Source organism: Leopardus geoffroyi, chromosome X, assembly GCF_018350155.1.
Source record: "Leopardus geoffroyi isolate Oge1 chromosome X, O.geoffroyi_Oge1_pat1.0, whole genome shotgun sequence".
Taxonomy (NCBI): Eukaryota; Metazoa; Chordata; class Mammalia; order Carnivora; family Felidae; genus Leopardus; species Leopardus geoffroyi.
Genome location: NC_059343.1, coordinates 61,496,917 through 61,515,247, shown reverse-complemented (window position 1 = coordinate 61,515,247; position 18,331 = coordinate 61,496,917). Strand labels below are relative to the sequence as shown.

Below are 18,331 nucleotides of genomic sequence, written 5' to 3'. Positions count from 1 at the left end.
CCAGACTCGGGGGCTCTGCTTGGCCGGCGAGCCGCCCCTCCGCCCCGGCTCCCTCCCGCCAGTCCGTGGAGTGTGCACCGCCTTGCCGCCTTTCCTACCCTCTTCCGTGGGCCTCTCGTCTGCGCTTGGCTCCGGTGACTCCGTTCTGCTAATCCTCTGGCGGTTTTCTGGGTTATTTAGGCAGGTGTAGGTGGAATATAAGTGATCAGCAGGACGCGTGGTGAGCCCAGCGTCCTCCTACGCCGCCATCTTCCCTCCTCCCCCGTGATTCACATTTCTTAATCAGAAGAGTTGACTTACAATGAACAAACAGTACTTCAGTAAAATAAGTTGACTCCATTCAAAGACTGCACAACTATTGTTCCATGCCAATAATACCTTTAGACGATTCTAATGAAACTTATCAGGAATCCTGAGAAATCATCTGTAGAGTCTAGTGTTTTAGAATTCTGTGGTCTTTCCTAATTTAAAATCTTTTGATTGTATACAGACTCTAGAGACTTTTAATTAAATCTTGTCTTTGAATATAGGCAACATCTTTAGTGTACAGAGCAATGGAATAGCAGCCAGACTACCCCTGGTCTAGTTCTAACTCTAACTCTAAAACCACAAGGCCCTGGTCTTCTTTATCTATTAGGAACAAGGAATACCTTCAAAATCTATTTTTAAGATCCAGCAAAATAATGTGTGTTTCTGGAAGTATAAAAATTCAAAATATATTTTGTCACATTACATTGTAGCAGGATTCTCACAGAGTCATGAGACTGAAGCTTTTCTTTCCAGGAAGCAACTTTATTCCTTCCAGCACCACTCAGCTGGGTTCATACCCAAAGAACTGAGCCCCGAATGCCATGTGGTGTAGTTTTTACATTTTTTAAATTTCTTTGTCTCTCAAAAAGGTAACTTACAAACCTATAGTCTGATTAAGTGGTCTCATGTTACAAGGTAGTGAAGGATGTTGTCAAGTAAGCAAATAGGAAGGTTGCCTTGAGGTCTTTTTTTTTTTTTTTTTCTTTGCTTAGGGAGGGAACTCTACCACAATATCTAATTTCTCACAAAATATATGGTATATAGATTCCCATTAAAAAATTTTTTTAATGTTTATTTATTTTTGAGACAGAGAGAGACAGAGCATGAACGAGGGAGGGTCAGAGAGAGAGGGAGACACAGAATCCGAAGCAGGCTCCAGGCTCTGAGCTGTTGTGGGGCCCAAGGAATTTTGCAAAAATCCCCTACCCCTGGACAAGCAGAGCAAGACTAACTCCATTTTGTGCTACACCCACCATCTCATGTATAACCCCCATATGACCTACTTATTGCTTAAGACACTCCCCCACCCTAGTCAAGCCGCTGAGCACACCCTTACTGGAAACCGGCTCATTTAGGAATGCAGAACCCCTAACCGCCAAAGAATGTAAACCCCGCCTTTTGCCTGCCAAACTTGTGCGCCAATTCTGACCAGAGTGATAGGCTAGTTCAAACAGTTACTATAGGGTAAATTGTAATTCAATTGGCCACCTGCGTGTGGACTGACATGAATGTGCAACTTTCTGTGTGTGTTACAATCTCACTGGCCCCTGGTCCCTATAAAACTGCTACGCCTCTTAACCTAGGGGTCCAAGTCCCTGCTCTGCTGTGTCAGGTATACTTGGGCCCAAGCTCGAGCTTGCAAATAAACCCTCGTGTGTTTGCATCGGTATCGGCTCCTTGGTGGTCTCTTGGATTCGAAATCGGGGGCATTACACTTTCAGCACAGAGCCCGACGCGGGGCTCGAACTCATGGACCATGAGATCATGACCTGAGCCGAAGTCGGACGCTTAACTGACTGAGCCACCCAGGCGCCCTGATTCCCATATATATATATATATTTTAAATAGAGCATTATTGGACAATGCTTTACCTGGGTAGAAAGATTCAGTGGCAATATTCAGCCCTAAAAGAAATTGCTGGAAGAGTCTAGGGTTTCTCTATTGTAGAGTGTTGCTCTCTAACCCAGAATCTATGCTGAATAAATATTTACTGATGATGACATAGGCATTAATAAAAGAGACCATTACTAATCTGTTAACAAGACAATAATAAGCCAGAAACATACAATTAGTAAGTCCTGTCAATGCTATCTCATAATATCTCTAGAATTGATCTATTTCCACTGCTACTGCCATGTTCAGGCCTTTATTTTATAACTGAACTATTGCACTAACTTCATGACTCCAATCTGAAATCCCTTCAGTCCGACCTTTCCACTTAATCCAGAATGGTATAATGTAAATACAAATCTGATCATGTTACTCTCCTGATTAAAACTCTCCACTGGCTATAGTATCAAGCACTAACTTCTAAGAATGAAATATGAGGTCCTTCCCCATCAGGCCTCTGCTTATCGGAGCTTCTCTCCTGCTACTCTATCATATGCTCCCTAGAATCTCGAACATGGAAATGTTTTCTTATACCTTCTTGCCTTTAAACATGACATTTCTTTTACATGGAACTCCGTTCAGCCTCTTCAGTTGGAAATTTTATTCTTTAAATAACTCTGCTCAAGCATCCTCTTCTCTGGAAACCTGAGTGTAGGATGAATCTTGAAACAAAGTAACTACATGGGCCATGCATTTCTTTTGTCTTCATCAGACTTAACAGTCCATCATGCCTCTATATAAGGAGTTCATAATTATTTACCTGTCTCGTGTAAAAACTTTGAGAACGCAGTAATGTATATAAAATTGCAACTGCTTCACTGTCTACGGGGTTTTAGGCAACGCTGACATTTGGAAATGCAGTTTTCTGGAAAACTGTAACATTTATTTCGGTATCATTTTGCTTGATGATAGTGGTAAAAAAAAGAATATAAACCTGTTTTTAAAAATGGACTTTTCCTCCATACATTTTCACTTTACCATCCATTAGCCAATCTAGCTGTTTTGCAGTAATTAGGGATGCTGCAGAAACCAAATGGAAAAGCTAGAAAGAGATGCAAATTAGCAGAGTAAATATGTGTGTGTGTGTCCCAAGAGCAACAGACCAAAGGAAAACTGCCCCAAGGATTGCGCGAAAGCGAATAAGCCCGAAACCCAGTGAATCTCAAAGTTCCTTAAGTCTCCACCCTGGGGAAATTAGTATCTGTAAATTTAATCTAAGCGTTAGTGCACAAGAGAGTGAAGAGAAAAATATGCAGAGGGAAAACGGAGTGAAGCGTTGCACTGAGTTGAAGGCTGTAAGAGAAAAGTGGAATGACTGGACAAGATAGGGGTTGGCGGATTTAGCAAATGCAGTATTTGAGACATACTAAAAAATGACTCGTTTATCCCAAGTTAAAATTTAATTGTGCATCCTGTATTTTATGTGGCAAATCTAAAAAAAGAGAGAAAGACGTTATTCTACAATTCCCGGTTGTGTAAAACACTCAAAGGCCCTAGAAAATATAGCTGTTAAGCCCAAGTACCTGACTCCTTGCAGAGAAGCTATTTCCGGTCTCGGGCCTTGAGAAAATGAGGGGGAGGGGAGAGAAGATTAAGGTAGCTGAGTGGAGTCCGCCAGCGTCCCACAATTCTCTGCTCTAGATTCCTCTTTCCTCGCTCAAGATGGCGCTGCTCGTGATACATTCTTCACGCTGGGCAGCCGCAGCGACTGCCTTTGAAAAGCGTCGGCACGTGGCGATTCTGATTCGGTCTCTAGTCTCTGTCCGTGGTGCAGGTCCTCAGCGGAGATCACGTCAGCTCGGCGCCTCGGGAGCTGCTCGAATTTCCCAGGTGAGATGACATTCACGTGGAAGAGTAGGGTGAAGGACAAAGGGACCTATGGAAAAGTTTGCTCTCATGTCCTCGGGTCAGAGAGAAAGCCAAGAAGAAAGGTTGTCAGGGCTAACTCGGAACATCAGGAAGTGAAGGAAATTAGGGGTGGTAATTTGAGGAAGGGGGGAAGAAAACCTTTGTGGTACGGCAAGGGAATGGAACGGAAGGTTCCGGGCAGAGGGCACCTGGAGCACTAGTTATTCTCAAAGGATTTACGTGTTTGTTTCCCTCCCCCCGCCCTTCGTAGTTTAAAAGATGGGGTAGACGGGATCCCCAGATTGCTTACCTTTCTAAATGCAAGGAAAACTGGCAACTTTTCCAAAGTTAGTAATGGAATTTGGGACTAATATGGCCATGGTTCAGATTTTACTCTCTTGAAAGTAGTATTTGGGGAGTATTGTAACATGACAGCAGAACTACCTGTAAACAAGAGGCTGAGTTGGCACAGTTAACTCTCTGCTGACAGTGCTTCCTGATAGGCCAAAAACCATACCTATCTTTCTCTCCAAAACATAGACCGCCCTAAATTCGTATGTAAACACGATTGTCTTTTGATCTGAAAATAGTGGTGTTCTGTGTACATAGGTCGCTTTGGAAGCCATAAAGCTGCTTATCTTTAATTAATGAATGTAGTTTTTGTTATAGTGTCTCTTAATTTGTGTCCATAATTCTCTCTTAACAGTTACAAAAAAATATTCATATTTGTACTTTGGTATATCTTTTTATTTCCTGTATATTGGCAAAACGTTTAATTGCCACCACTTGTTCATCAGTATCGCTGAAGCATTGTCAGTTTTGTTTGGGAAGCACCCTCATAAATTTTGATTCCACGTGAACAGATGTTTAATGTCTACATTGTACATAGCACTATGCTAGATAATGAGGGTACCAAGAGAAACATACATTAATGCCTTCAAGATTGATCAGTTTAGTTAAGGAGTTTGTATTTATGTATTACAAGAATAACTAAACAGTGTAAGTAGGTTAAATATCAAATGAATAGTATAAACAATAAGGGCAGTAAGCATCTAGAGGAAATAGGGATAATTAAGGACCAGATTATAGAGAGGATCTCATGCTGGTGATAGAACTGAGGAGAACATTTTAAGCAGGGAGAATAGGGAATGACACTAGGCATGTGGAATGCCAGAGAAATTATATGCATTCGTTCATCCAGTGATTATTGAACACCTTTACAGCAGTAGAGGTTACAGCAGAATAAAATACAGGCCCTGTCCTTGAAGAGTCTAAAATCTAGTAAGGGAAAAAGGTAAGTAAACAGGCAATTATAATACAGTAGTGCAATGATGGGAGGGGTACAGAGTACTAAAAGAGTGTACTTGAAGGGCATCTAATCTAATTTTGAGGTGGGAAAATGCCTTGAATAACTGATATCTACTAAGCCAAGGCCTTAAAAAATTAAGAGAAATTAGCTAAAGAGGGAATAGTGTGTGCAAAGGCCCACAGGTAAGAGAGAGCATGGACCTTTTGTAGAACTGCATGTAGTTTAGGCTACTGAAGAGTTCAGGATAGAAGCAGCAGATCAGGCTAGATCTAGAAGCAAATCCAGATCATTTTATTAAAGGTTTTAAAACACTTTATAGTTGAAAGTTTGTAACACATGACCTCTTGGGAACCATTCTTATTCTGTAGTCCTCTAATAAGCCTAATGAAGTTAAAATAATATTTGTAGGACTTTGTCAGGCTGGGGGGATGGGGGGAAGGAGAAGTTACTGGGAGTTTCAGAGGAAGTGATGGAAATAAATTTCTCTCTTTTCATGAACACTGTCCCCACAACTTTCTTCTTCCACTGTCTTCTGTACATCCTACCATTCCCTGTGGTTACCATTTCCAAAGTGTGAAAAAACAAAGATGTTACTTTTGTTTTCTGCTTCTTAAAGGCATGCAACTCTTGCCATAATTTGAAAAAATGTAGATTTAACTGGGAGATGAAGGAATGGTTATAAGGCTTTCATACTTTTAGGACAATCATTAGTATATAGCATAATATTTTAGAGCTGAAAGGAACCTTAGTGCAGTGTTATGAAACATGTTAATAAGTTGGATCAGTCTTTTTTTATATGAAATTCAGTAGAATAAGAAAGAAAATGTCAGTGCTTTATACATATTAAGGGAAGTATTGTTTTATGTACTATTTTATGTGTATATGTACTTTGCCACATGTATGCGATTACTGGGATGCATTGTAAAATGTGTTTTTCACACAGGATTATTTACTGGATTATTTACTGTGCAATATGGTAGTCACCAGCTTCATGTGGCTGTTAAAATTTAAATTAAATTAAAATTTTAATTCCTTGGTTGCATTAGCCACATTCCAAGGGCTAAAAAGGTACATAGATATGGAACATTTCCATCATTGCAGAAAGTTCTGTCCAACAGTGCTGCTTTAGAGAAGATCATGTCCAGCCTTCTAATTTTGCAGATAAGGTAACTAAATCCTAGTATAGATAAATGGCAGCCTTTAAGGCCATTCATTCATTTATTGCCTTCTCTGTCAGGTATTCATATAAAGGTAAATAAGACTCTTGCAGGCATTAAACATACAATAAATGTTGAATTGTAAGGATACTTACACTAGAGCACTGTTAATAGAGGGAAACACCTTAAACATAAAAGTTTTTTTATTAAAATTGTAAGTGTTGTAAGATTTAAATTGTAATGATTTAAAGTATGATAAGATTTAAATTGTAATGATTTATTATACAGTTGCCTCTCTACTACATTAGTTAATATTAAAAAGACGTGAGTTTTGGGGCGCCTGATGAGTACCTGAGTTGGTTGAGCATTTGACTCATTTTGGCCTAGGTCATGATCTCTGGATTGTGGGATTGAGCCCAGCATCGGGCTCTGTGCTGAACTCCCTCTGCCCCTCTCCCCCACTCGTGCTCATTCTCTCTCTCCCTAAAATAAAAAGACATGAATTATGAGTGGTAGAACTTTTTTCAACAATACTTATATGGTATGTGGTTAGACCACAATGCTTTTTATCTAAGTTTAAAGAGTTAATTCTTGATCCTGATCCTGATCATATACTTTTCTTCATTTGTTTAAAAAAAAATCTTTTTTGAGATTTATTCACATACCATATAATTCACCTATTTAAAGTGTGCAGTTCAGTGGTTTTTATTTTTTTATTTTTGTAAAATCAATCAGCACACTTGTAATTAACAATGATTAACTTAATTTTTTTAATTTTAGAGCACGAGTAGGGGAGAGGGGTAAAGGGAGAGAGAGAGAATCTTAAGCAGGCTCCAAGCTCAGCATGGATCAAGAGTAGGATGCTCAAACAACTGAGCCACACACGTGCCCTGAAATTCAATGGATCTTAGTATATGTAATGATACGTATCACCGTCACCATAGCCAATTTTACATCTTTATTACCTTAAAAACAAACTTGCTACCCTTTTGCCTATCACCCCCCCCCCGTCCACATTTCCCTCCCTCACCAGTCCTAAGAAACCACTAATCTATGTTCAGTTTCTGTAGTTTGTCCATTTTGGACATTTCACATAAATGGAATCATATAATAATATGTGGTATTTTAAGACTGGCTTCTTTCACTTAGTAGTATTGTGTTTTTAAGGCGCATCTGTGTTATGGCATAAATTAAGTACCTCATTTTTTTTTTTTTTAATATTTATTCTTAGAGAGAGAGAGAGAGAAAGAGAAAGAGAGAGAGCATGAGCAGGGAAGGGGCAGAGAGAGGAGACACAGAATCTGAAGCAGGCTCCAGGCTCTGAGCTGTCAGCACAGAGCTGGATGTGGGCCTCGAATTCATGAACTGCGAGATCATGACCTGAGCCAAAGTCAGACGCTTAACTGACTGAGCTACCCAGGCGCCCCAGTACTTCATTTGTTTTTATAGCCAAATAATATTCAGTGTGGTTATGCAATATTGCCTTTATGCATTCATTGGTTGGTGGGCATAGGTTTTTTTTCCCTATCTTTTGGCTGTTATGAATAATGCTGCTATAAGCATCCATGTACAAATTTTCATTTCTCTTGAGTGGATACCTAGGAGTAGAATTGCTGGATCATATGATAACTCTATGTTTAATTCTTTTAGGAACTGTTAGACTGGTTTTCAAGGGACTACACCATTTTACACCACCCTCAGAAGTACAGGAGGGTTCCAGTCTCTCCACATCCTCGACAATGCCAATAGTTCTTGTTATCTTACTTTTTTAGTCTAGCTATCCTAGTAGGTGTGAAGTGTTATCTCATTGTGGTTTTGATTTGTATTTCCCTAATGACAAAAGACGCTGAGCATCTATCCATGTGCTTATTAGCCATTTGCATATCTTTTTTTGAGGAATGTGTATTCAGGTCTTTTGCCCATTTTTTAATTGGGTTATTGGTCTTTTTATTATTGAGATATGAGAATTCTTTATATATTCTACATTCAGGTCCTTTATCAGATATATGATTTGCAAATATTTTCTCCCATTCTGTGGGTTATCTTTTTACTTTCTTGATAATGTCCTTTGAAGCACAAAAGCTTTTCATTTTCATAAAGTCAAATTTATCTATTTTTTCTTTTGTCATACTTTTTGTGTTATACCTAAGAATCCATTGCCAAATTTGAGTTCATGAAGAATTACCATGTTTTCTTCTAAGAATTTTATAATGTAATTCTAGTGATATATAGAAACAACTCTTGTATAGTTATAGTTTCCTTTCCCCACTTTGTTGTTTTATTTTAATATATATCTGTAAATGTTGCAATCCTAACAATATATTGTCATAATTATTGTTTTATATAATTTATGACTTTTAAAGAAGCTGAGAGAAGACAGGAAGGCAAGTAAATATTTATTTTGTTAGACTAGCCTTTTTTTTTTTAACATTTATTTATTTTTGAGAGAGAGAGAGAAAGAGAGAAAGAGAGTATGAGCACGAGCAGGGGAGGATCAGAGAGACTGAGACACAGAATCCGAAGCAAGGTCTAGGCTCTGAGCTATTAGCACAGAACCTGACACGGGGCTCAAACTCATGGACTGCGAGATCATGACCTGAGCCCAAGTTGTACGCTTAACCGACTGACCCACCCAGGCGCCCCTGTTATACTAGCCTTTGTATTTATCATTTATGTTTCTCTTCATATCTTCTCTTTTGTTTGATTTAGCATCTGGAATCATTTCCTTATGCCAGTATAGCTGTGCTCCCATCCATCTCCTTCGTGGTGTTATTGGCAAATATATTGCATCGCTACAGGTCATAAGCTCAACAATTAATTTTTATCCATATTATTTTATACAGTTGCTTTTAATTTTTTATTTATTTAAAAATATTTATTTTTGAGAGAGAGCGCACAAGTTTTTTATATAGTTTCTTTTTAAAATCAGTTCAAAGAAGAAGGTTAAAAAGTGTGCATTTATACATTCTGGTGCTGTGTGTGTGTGTGTTTCAGTTGCAGTCTGAGGTCATTTGTTTTCAGCCTAAAGAACTTCCTTTAGCATTTCTTGTAGGGTAGTTCTGTTAGTAACAAATTTTCCTAGTTTTTATTTACCTGGGAATGTCTTTATTTTGCCTTCATTTTTGAAAAGTAAGTTTTCAGTATATAGTATTCTTGCTTGACAGGTTTTTTTTCTTTGAGTGCTTTGAATGTTATCCTACTGCCTTCCAGCCAATGCATTGTTTTTGCTAAGAAATCAGTTGTTAATCTTATTGGGTCCCCTTGTTAGTGAGGAGTTTTGTTTTGTTTTTTTTCTCTTGCTACTTTCAAGAAGTTCCCTTTGTTTTGGCTTTTAATGTTTTTACTATAAAGTATGTGTGGCTCTCTTTGCATGTTTCCTCCTTGGAGTTTGTTGTATTTCCTGGATGATAAATTATATTTTAATAAGTTCTTTTTAATAAGCTTTGGAAGGTTACAGCCATTATTTCATCAAATAGTTTTTCTTCCCCTTTATCTTTCTTTCTTTCTTTCTTTCTCTTTCTTTCTTTCTTTCTGGTACACTCATTATGCATATGTTGGTGTGATTATTTTTTTTTTTTTTTTTTTAAACTTTTTTTTTTTTTTTTTTTCCAACGTTTATTTATTTTTGGGACAGAGAGAGACAGAGCATGAACGGGGGAGGGGCAGAGAGAGGGAGACACAGAATCGGAAACAGGCTCCAGGCTCTGAGCCGTCAGCCCAGAGCCTGACGCGGGGCTCGAACTCACGGACCGCGAGATCGTGACCTGGCTGAAGTCGGACGCTTAACCGACTGCGCCACCCAGGCGCCCCTGTTGGTGTGATTATTAATGTTCTACATTTCTCCGAGGCTCTGTTCATTTTTCTTCACTCTCTTATCTCTGTTCTTCATATTGCATAGTCTCTATTCTGTCTTCAAGTTCACTAATTCTGCTGCCAATTTACATCTGCTGTCAATCCCCTTTAGTAAAGTTTTCATTGTAGTTATTGTATTTTTTTTAACTCTAGAATTTCCATTTAGTTCTTTTTAAATTCCTGTTTGTTGATATTCTTCATGTAACATTATATCATCATCACATCTTCCTTTATTTCCTTTTTAAACATTTTTTTAATGTTTATTTATTTTTGAGAGAGACAGAGACAGAATGTGAGTGGGTTAGGGGCAGAGAGAAAGGGAGACACAGAATCTGAAGCAGGCTCCAGGCTCTGAGCTGTCAGCACAGAGCCCAATGTGGGGCTTGAACTCATGAGCTGTGAGATCATGATCTGAGCTGAAGTCGGATGCTCAACCTACTGAGCCACCCAGGCGCCCCACACCTTCCTTTATTTCTTTAACGTGGTTTCTTTTAGTCTTTGGACATATTTATAATGACTACTTTGAAGCCTTTACTTTTCAATGTGACATTTGGTCAAAACCACAGGCAGTTTCTCTTGCCTGCTTTTTTCTCAGTGTATAGGTTATACTTTCCTGTTTCTTTGTATGTCTTGCAATTTTTTGGAAACTGGACATTGAAAGTTTTTTTTTTTTTACGTTTATTTATTATTGAGAGAGAGAGCGAAACAGAGCATGAGCATGGGAGGGGCAGAGAGAGAAGGAGACACAGAATTTGAAGGAGGCTTCAGGCTCTGAGCTGTCAGCACAGAGCCCAACATGGGGCTCGAACCCACCAACTGCGAGATCACGACCTGAGCTGAAGTTGGATGCCCAACCGACTGAGCCACCCAGGCACCCCAGGAAACTGGACATTTTAGATAATGTAACTCTGGGTACTAGTCCCCTCCTTCTCAGGGCTTCTTGTTATTTACTTGCTTGTTTATTTGGTTAAATACTGGATGGATTATTTTAGTGCTGTTTCTCTCCACCCACCTCCCTGCTTCCCACTTCACAGTATTTAATGCTTCTTATGTTGCTCCTTAAAGGGCATGTCTACAGTTACCCTGGAATGACAGTGGTTTTGGTGAGGCTTTCTTTGCCTCTTTCCCAGTTATGTTCCATTAGTTGCTGGCAGATTGCACTGTTGAAATCAATCAATTTCTTGAGGCAGAAATTGTTGCACAGACTGAAGCAGTCAAATTGGGGTTCCTTTGAAGTGAAAGCTCTGAGGTCAACTTTGGAGATTTGTTCTGACCGCAGGCAGGCTCCTCCCATCTGTCTCCCTTCTTGGTTTTCTGGTTCTCTGGGACATACCAGCTGACCTATGGTTTAGCTTCTGTGTCCAATGATTCCATTAGTGTTCTACTACTTAGCTTTCACCAGAACCTCCACTGTTTTTGAGAGCAACCTGAGGCTTGAACTTCCTCACATCAAGTTGTAAGTGAAGACAATTCCTCTGGGAAGAGATGAGGAGCTATTTGTTTTAGTGCCTTCTTCTCCTTCCAGACAAAAATCTATCAGCCACAGCTCTGAAGCTGGGGCTGGGGACAATGGTCATTTGTCTCTTAGTTAAACCTCCCCTTTAGGAGTTGAGTGCTAGGTAGAGTAAGAGGAGTTTTTTTTTTTGACTGCCTCTCCTGGTATGGAACCAGCCCTTAGGAATCATGGTCAGGGTGATTGGGCCTTTAGCAATCAAGTATTCTCAGTGGCACCATACCCAAGGTAGAGCCTTTGTCCCTCCCATGGAGCTGTGTGGAACAATGGAGCCCCTCCTTCTTGACCACGTTATCCCAGCATGTAGTTTCAGCAATAGGTTTCTGGGGGAAAGACGAAAAATGCTGATATCCTGCCTTTCCCAGGAGGATAGTCTTCTGATTAGGAACTTATGAAGGAGAGAGGTGGGTAATGTACTGTGCTTTTGGCTGCACCAGTCTCAAGGGGAGTTTCCATATTGCCAAACTGGGAGTGGGGAGGCAGGGAGTATGTCCTGGTTCAGACGCTACAGACTTGCTATTCTTACTGAACTATAGTTGCTTTTCTTGAGTAAATGTTACTTCATTTGCTATATGCCCCCAGTCCCATTTCTAGGGACTTTAAATGGTTGTCCTTTTATAACTTTTACCAGTTTTTCTGGGGAGTGGGTCTAAGGAGATCCTTATGTTGTCATGCCAGAAGTGGAACTCTCTTCATTTGTTTTTGACTGTCTCATGTCGTTTGGCTTACTGCATGCAGCAAAGTGGTCTGTCCTTTTTCTTTGGTTTGTAGAAGATAATTTCCATTTAGATCTGGCACACCTTTTGTTTTAGTGTACTTACCTTGTATGCTCTATTTAGTAGTTCTTTTGGATAGGTACTGTTTTGTTTTCATTTGCTGGTTCACATTTCATTTGTTTACATCATGGGCAAGGAATGAGAACTTTAATATCTCCCTGTAGAAAATTCCCTCTTCCTGTACTCCCACTGCTGACTGGCTGCTATTAAGAGACTTTACTTCTGGACATCCTATTAACTGAAGTGGAATATAATAACACTAATGAAATTATTCTGCTTTGCTTTTTAGAGATCCTAGTTTTAAGATATAAGTTTTACATTATAAGATGCATATCAAGAGATGGCAGTGATTACTGAGAAGATATTAAATGTAATAAGAAAATTAAAAACAACAGGAAAAAATTAAGGATGTTTTTAAGTAAATTTTGCATGGAACTTAAGAGGGTGAGAGGTGATTCAGTGAAATTTAAAGTACCTGAAAGACAATTTTTTTAAATTAATTAATTAGTTAAATAATTAAAAAAAATTTTTTTAACATTTATTTATTTTTGAGAGAGAGAGACACAGCATGAGCAGGGGAGGGGCAGAGAGCGAGGGGGAGACACAGAATCTGAAGCAGGCTCCATGCTCCGAGCTGTCAGCACAGAGCCCGATGTGGGGCTTGAACTCACCAACTGTGAGATCATGACCTGAGCTGAAGTCGGACGCTCAACCGACTGAGCCACCCAGGTGCCCCAAGGACAATTTTTTTAAATTAAAAGCTATCATTCTAATAATTCAGTGATACCTGAACTTACCTGGAACATTAGTTCATTAGGAACATAGACTTCAGTTGCAGGAAGAGGGATTTAATATACATATAAAAATAATTTCTTAAATTAATAGTCTTTTTATTGGGAGAGCAATAATGACTTTTTAAATGACCTAAGTGGCAGAACAAATAACCATTGATTATAATTTAAATAGATATCTTAATGATAGAACTGGTTTATATTATTCAGCATCACAACTCACTTTAAAAGGGGTGATTTGGCAGAAAGAACATTGGTAAACGGTCAGAAGAGTTGGATTCTAGTCTTGGCTTTGGTGTTAGGAGACAAGTGAACAATCATTAAATAGTAATTTGCAATCATTAGACAAATATAAGTTATGAAGAAGCAGTGGCTTGGTTTTGAGAAGAGCAGGACCAAACCAATTCAGTTCTTCATATGAAAGAGAGTGACAGGGTACTTATTTAGAAGTATAGTCTATGTTGATTTCAGTAAAGCTTTCAGATCTTGTCCCCTGTATCATTCTCACCCAACAAGCCAGGAAGAAATGGTATTGCAAACTGTTAAGGGGTCTTGAGGTAGTAGTGTAGTAGTAAGAAAATCTTACCAGAGAAAATACAAATAATTTGAAAGAGTTTGATTTATAAATATTAAAGGGGATAAACAACTGGTGTACAAAGGACATAGCATGGTGTAATGGAATGAATATTGTCACTAGGACATCTGAATACTTGAGCTCTGTTTCTACTCTTAATTATCTTGGACAGATCGTTTAGTCCTTTGGACTTCAGTTTCTGTAAGGGTTCAACTACTTGATCTCTAAAGTTTCTTCCAATTCTGTAGTTTCCTGACTCTGATCTGCAGGGACTTTGTATAAATAGAATCTCTACTTTGTGATCCTAGTTTATTACTGGTAGTAAGTAGGTTTCTAGTAGCAACATAGGCTACATTTAAATTCACGTAAGTTTTTAATGGGGGCAAATTTATATTGTTCTGCCTCTTATAGTACTTCTTGATCTAAGAAGAGGAATAGAAAAAATGAGATTGATGATGAGTTTAGTATTTGCTTAGTGTTGGGGAGATGAAATTAGAGTGGGGAAAGAGAAAGCTAGCTTCTAAAATAATCTATGAAGGTAGAAATAGGTTCCAAATAGATGGTGGAGAGTAGCAGCAGTGCTTGTAAAAGTTGTAAATAAAGATGAAGCTTACCTGGCCTATAAATGATAAAGAAAAGAAATATAAAGGTCTTAGTCTGAAAGTGGCTTTGGGGATTGAGAAGAGGAATTCAGAAGACCCCTTATTGGAAATAGTCAAATAAATAACATTATTTAAGCCATTGATATAGTTTATTGGTTATTAACATTAACATGAGGGGGAAGAAAAGTTCATAATATTATTTCTAAGTTTTCTTTTAGAGTACTAGGCCCTTCAAGAATCTGATAAAAGCCATGAACCTTCTCCCTGGAAAAACGGGCATACATGCTTCATTTTTCACACCATTTTTTTTTGGGGGGGGGGAGATCAGAGATCCCTGATAAATATAATAATGAAGACTGGGGGGCATTTCTAATGGAGTTCCTGAGTAGCCAGTGGCAGAATAAAGGGCACTTATCACTGGGCAGTGGGGGATAGAAGTGGAATGGAAACTTATTTTGCTTGTATCAAAACTTTGATTAAATGAAAAATACAGTAATGTTGATTCTCAGTGTTGATCTGAAAGTTAGGCTTCTCAAAAAGGAATATGTTCCTTCCATGTTGTAAGATAGAATTTAAAATAGAGGCGAAATTGCCTGTTCTGTATATGATCCTTATTGTCTTCTCTTTTTATTTATTTATATATTTTCCCTTTTTAATTGTACAAAACTGCATGTAATAAAAATGTGAGAAAAGTAACCCACAGTCTTACCTCTTAAGTAATTTTCCATTTTCCCCTTGAATTCTAGTTGTTATATGTACATAAATTTTACAATTCTGAGATAACTTTAAATTGTTTCTTTTTACTTATAAGCATTATTATTCTTGGTGCTCAGTCTTTACCAAAATTAGGTCTTTTAATTAATTAATATTTTAGTAATTTTAATAGGTGTATATTTAACTGTCTACAAAAGGTGACATTTTCTTTGTTTTGGTTTTTTACCTCCTTTTCTAAAATTTGTCTTCCTAAAGTTTTGCTAGAGACACGGTTCAGTCCATAACTGTGTGTGTGTGCAAATACGTAGAAACCTGGAAGTATATACTTAAACGTAGCTCTGAAGAGGGGATGGCTTGTGAAACTAAAGGACAGTAAGGGACCTTTAACTTGTTATTAAAGATACTTTATCATTTTATAAGAAAAATTTCATGTGTAAGCCTTTCAGTTGGTGGTCTGACCTTTTTAATAGGTTGTATTAACTTGTTCATTTGTTCAACTCTAGTTTTGTGTACATCCTTGTATATGACTCAGTGGTTATTTTGTGTAATGTAAAAAGATCTTTAACATTTATTTATTTCTAATTTTTTTATGTTTATTTATTTTTGAGAGAGAGAGAGGGAGAGACAGAGTGCAAGGAGAGGGAGGGGCGGAGGGAGAGGGAGACACAGAATCCGAAGCTGTCAGCACAGAGCCTGATGTGGGGGCTTGAACTCACAAACCTTGAGATCATGACCTGAGCCCTCATTGGAGGCTTAACCAACTGAGCCACCCAGGCGCCCCAAAGATCTTTAAAATTTTAAAGAAACTTCCCTGAAAGTATTCTATAATTTTTCAATTTAGCTAATTTTTGATTATCAGTTTGCTAGGGAATTGGGGAATGCTTTTAAGATTGAGTCTCAGTATTTCCTCTTCATTTCACTGGTTTCTTCAATTAGTATGTAACATAGGTATTTTGCATGTTTGGTGCTGCCTAATAGGGAACTGTACTCATGTTTTTTTATCAAAATTAAGCTCTTGTATTTTAAAAAATTACCAAAACAGTACTGAAAGATTAGGAAATATAGGGAAAACAAAGAAGAAAGAGTAAGAAAAAAGAAAAAAGCAGCTATTCTCTAACACTTTGGTATAAACCTATACTTAGAATTTTAGTGTTCATAGTTTACAAAATGCTTTAACATTTCATTTTTTCCTGTTCCTATTTTATTCATTGGTTTTCACCAGGATCCAAAAAATAAAGACTTCTTGTTGCTTAGAGCTGTACTGCCCAGTACAGTAGACATTACCCACATGTGGCTATTTCAAATTCCATTAAAATTAATTAAAATTAAAGAAGATAAAAAACTAGCAGCTTAGTCATACTAGACACATTTCAAGTGCTCAATAGCCACATGTGACTAAGTGGCTATTGTATTTGACCACACAGATATAGAACATTTCTGTTATCACTGAAAGTTCTGCTGGATATGGCTGGCCTAGTAGATAATTTTAAATAGGGAATGATATTGTCAGATATGTTTTTGGAATATTATTCTGGCTGCAGTTTGAAAGATAGGTTGAAAATAGGGATTGAAGATAGGATTTAGGATATTGAAGTAATATAGGAGAGAAGTGATAAAAAAAAACCTGCACTGCCTGTCCTGACGAAGCATTGTCAGGGATTTGCCACCAAGCATTCTTGTATCATGACATGATTTTGAAATGCTTTGAAAGATCTTGAAAGGTTTTGAAACAGGAGAGTATCACTTTGTCTTAGCTACTTAACTTAGTCTCAGTGTTTTTATAAAATGGGCATTTGACAAAGACTTAACCTTATTTATCTCCCACAGTTCTGGGGAGGATCAAGTGCAACAATAGATTGTGAAAGCAGTTTGCGAATTGTAAAGTGGTTTGAATTTTGCCATTACAGTTTTAGCTTATGGTTCTGTAATAAAACATAATCTTTTGTAATCGATTTTGTGGGGACTGCCTATAGAACTCATGTTGGTAGGCTACCCTCACTTATGTTTTTTAAGGTTTTTTTTTTGTTATTTATTTTTGAGAGAGAGAGAAAGAGAGCGAACAGGGGAGAGGTAGAGAGAGAAGGGGAATCTAAAGCAGGCTCCAGGCTCTGAGCTATCAGCACATAGGCCAATGCAGGGCTCCAACTCACTAACCGAGAGATCATGACCTGGGCCGAAGTCCGACACTTAAACAACTGAGCCACCCAGGTTCCCCCTCACATCTGTTTTTGAATGCTTATCCAGCAGTCCAGTTACACTCTAGCTAATTAGTGACAGAACTGACATGACAACCCAAGGCTTTTCATTCATCTCTTTCTCCTTCATCTCACTAGCTCTGCTTTTCACAACTTGAACAGATGAATTTTACTTATTTAGGACTTTTTGTGCAACTATACTCTATTGCATTGATGAAGCTAGAGTAAATCTATTTAAATAAAACTGTTAGACTTTTAAATAATTTAAATTTAAATAAATTTAAAAATTTAAAAAAATTTAATTAAAACTATTAGAAAACTGTCTTTTAAATAAATTCTTCTGTATTACATATTACAGTATTGTAATACATACAGAAGTAGTAAAATCATACTACACTGATGTCTTTAGAGTTTACCACCACCTAACACAACTCTACATTTACAAAAAGAATATGCCACTATCATCCTCAGCAGTCTTTTAGCAAATGTTTATTGGGTACCTGCCATTTGGCAGACATTGTATAGGGCACTGAGGCTACAACCATGAGCAAGGCATAGTCTTTGCCCTCCAGGAAATTGCAATTTAAAGGAAAAAACAGGTAACCAACTATTCACATAAGTTGTGATGAATGCTCTCATAGGGGTATATGCAGAATTATATGGAAGCCCAGAGGTGAAGAACCACCCTCAATCTAGTGAGGTTAGGGAACACTTTCCAAAGAATTTGTAGATGAATATTGAAGGATTTGTAGGTAGAAGTTGGCTTGGTGGATGAGTGAAAGGTTATTTTAGGACAAAAGATATTAAATGCCTTGTCTTCTTTAGTAAAGCTGTAGTTTGGAGGTGGATTGGGAGTGGACAAGATTGGAAGTAGGGAGACATTTGGTTTGGATGGAACATTAGAGGGTTTAATGGTAATATTGGAGACAAGGGATGATAACCTCAACTAAGGCTATGACAGTGATTATAGAGCTATTTAAGAGGTAAAGTTGACAGGAGTTATGAGTGGTTTGATGCACAGGATAAGAAGAAATAAAGAGGAAAGAAAGTTCCCAGGTATCTGGTTTAGGCATCTGAGTA

At 38.0% G+C, this 18,331-nt stretch overlaps 1 protein-coding gene across 2 annotated transcripts in view; it reads left to right on the top strand.

The window, feature by feature from the left end:
- The first annotated feature begins 3,549 nt into the window (after positions 1 to 3,549).
- Positions 3,550 to 18,331, top strand: part of ABCB7 (ATP binding cassette subfamily B member 7) — a 165,634-nt gene continuing 150,852 nt past the window's right edge. Inside the window, exon 1 of one of the 2 annotated variants that reach the window (XM_045473023.1) lies at positions 3,550 to 3,750. In XM_045473023.1, the coding sequence (XP_045328979.1) occupies positions 3,583 to 3,750 (168 nt within the window). In that variant the 5' untranslated portion in view covers positions 3,550 to 3,582. The remainder of the gene's footprint in view (positions 3,751 to 18,331) is intronic. The other variant, XM_045473024.1, reaches the window with a different exon arrangement.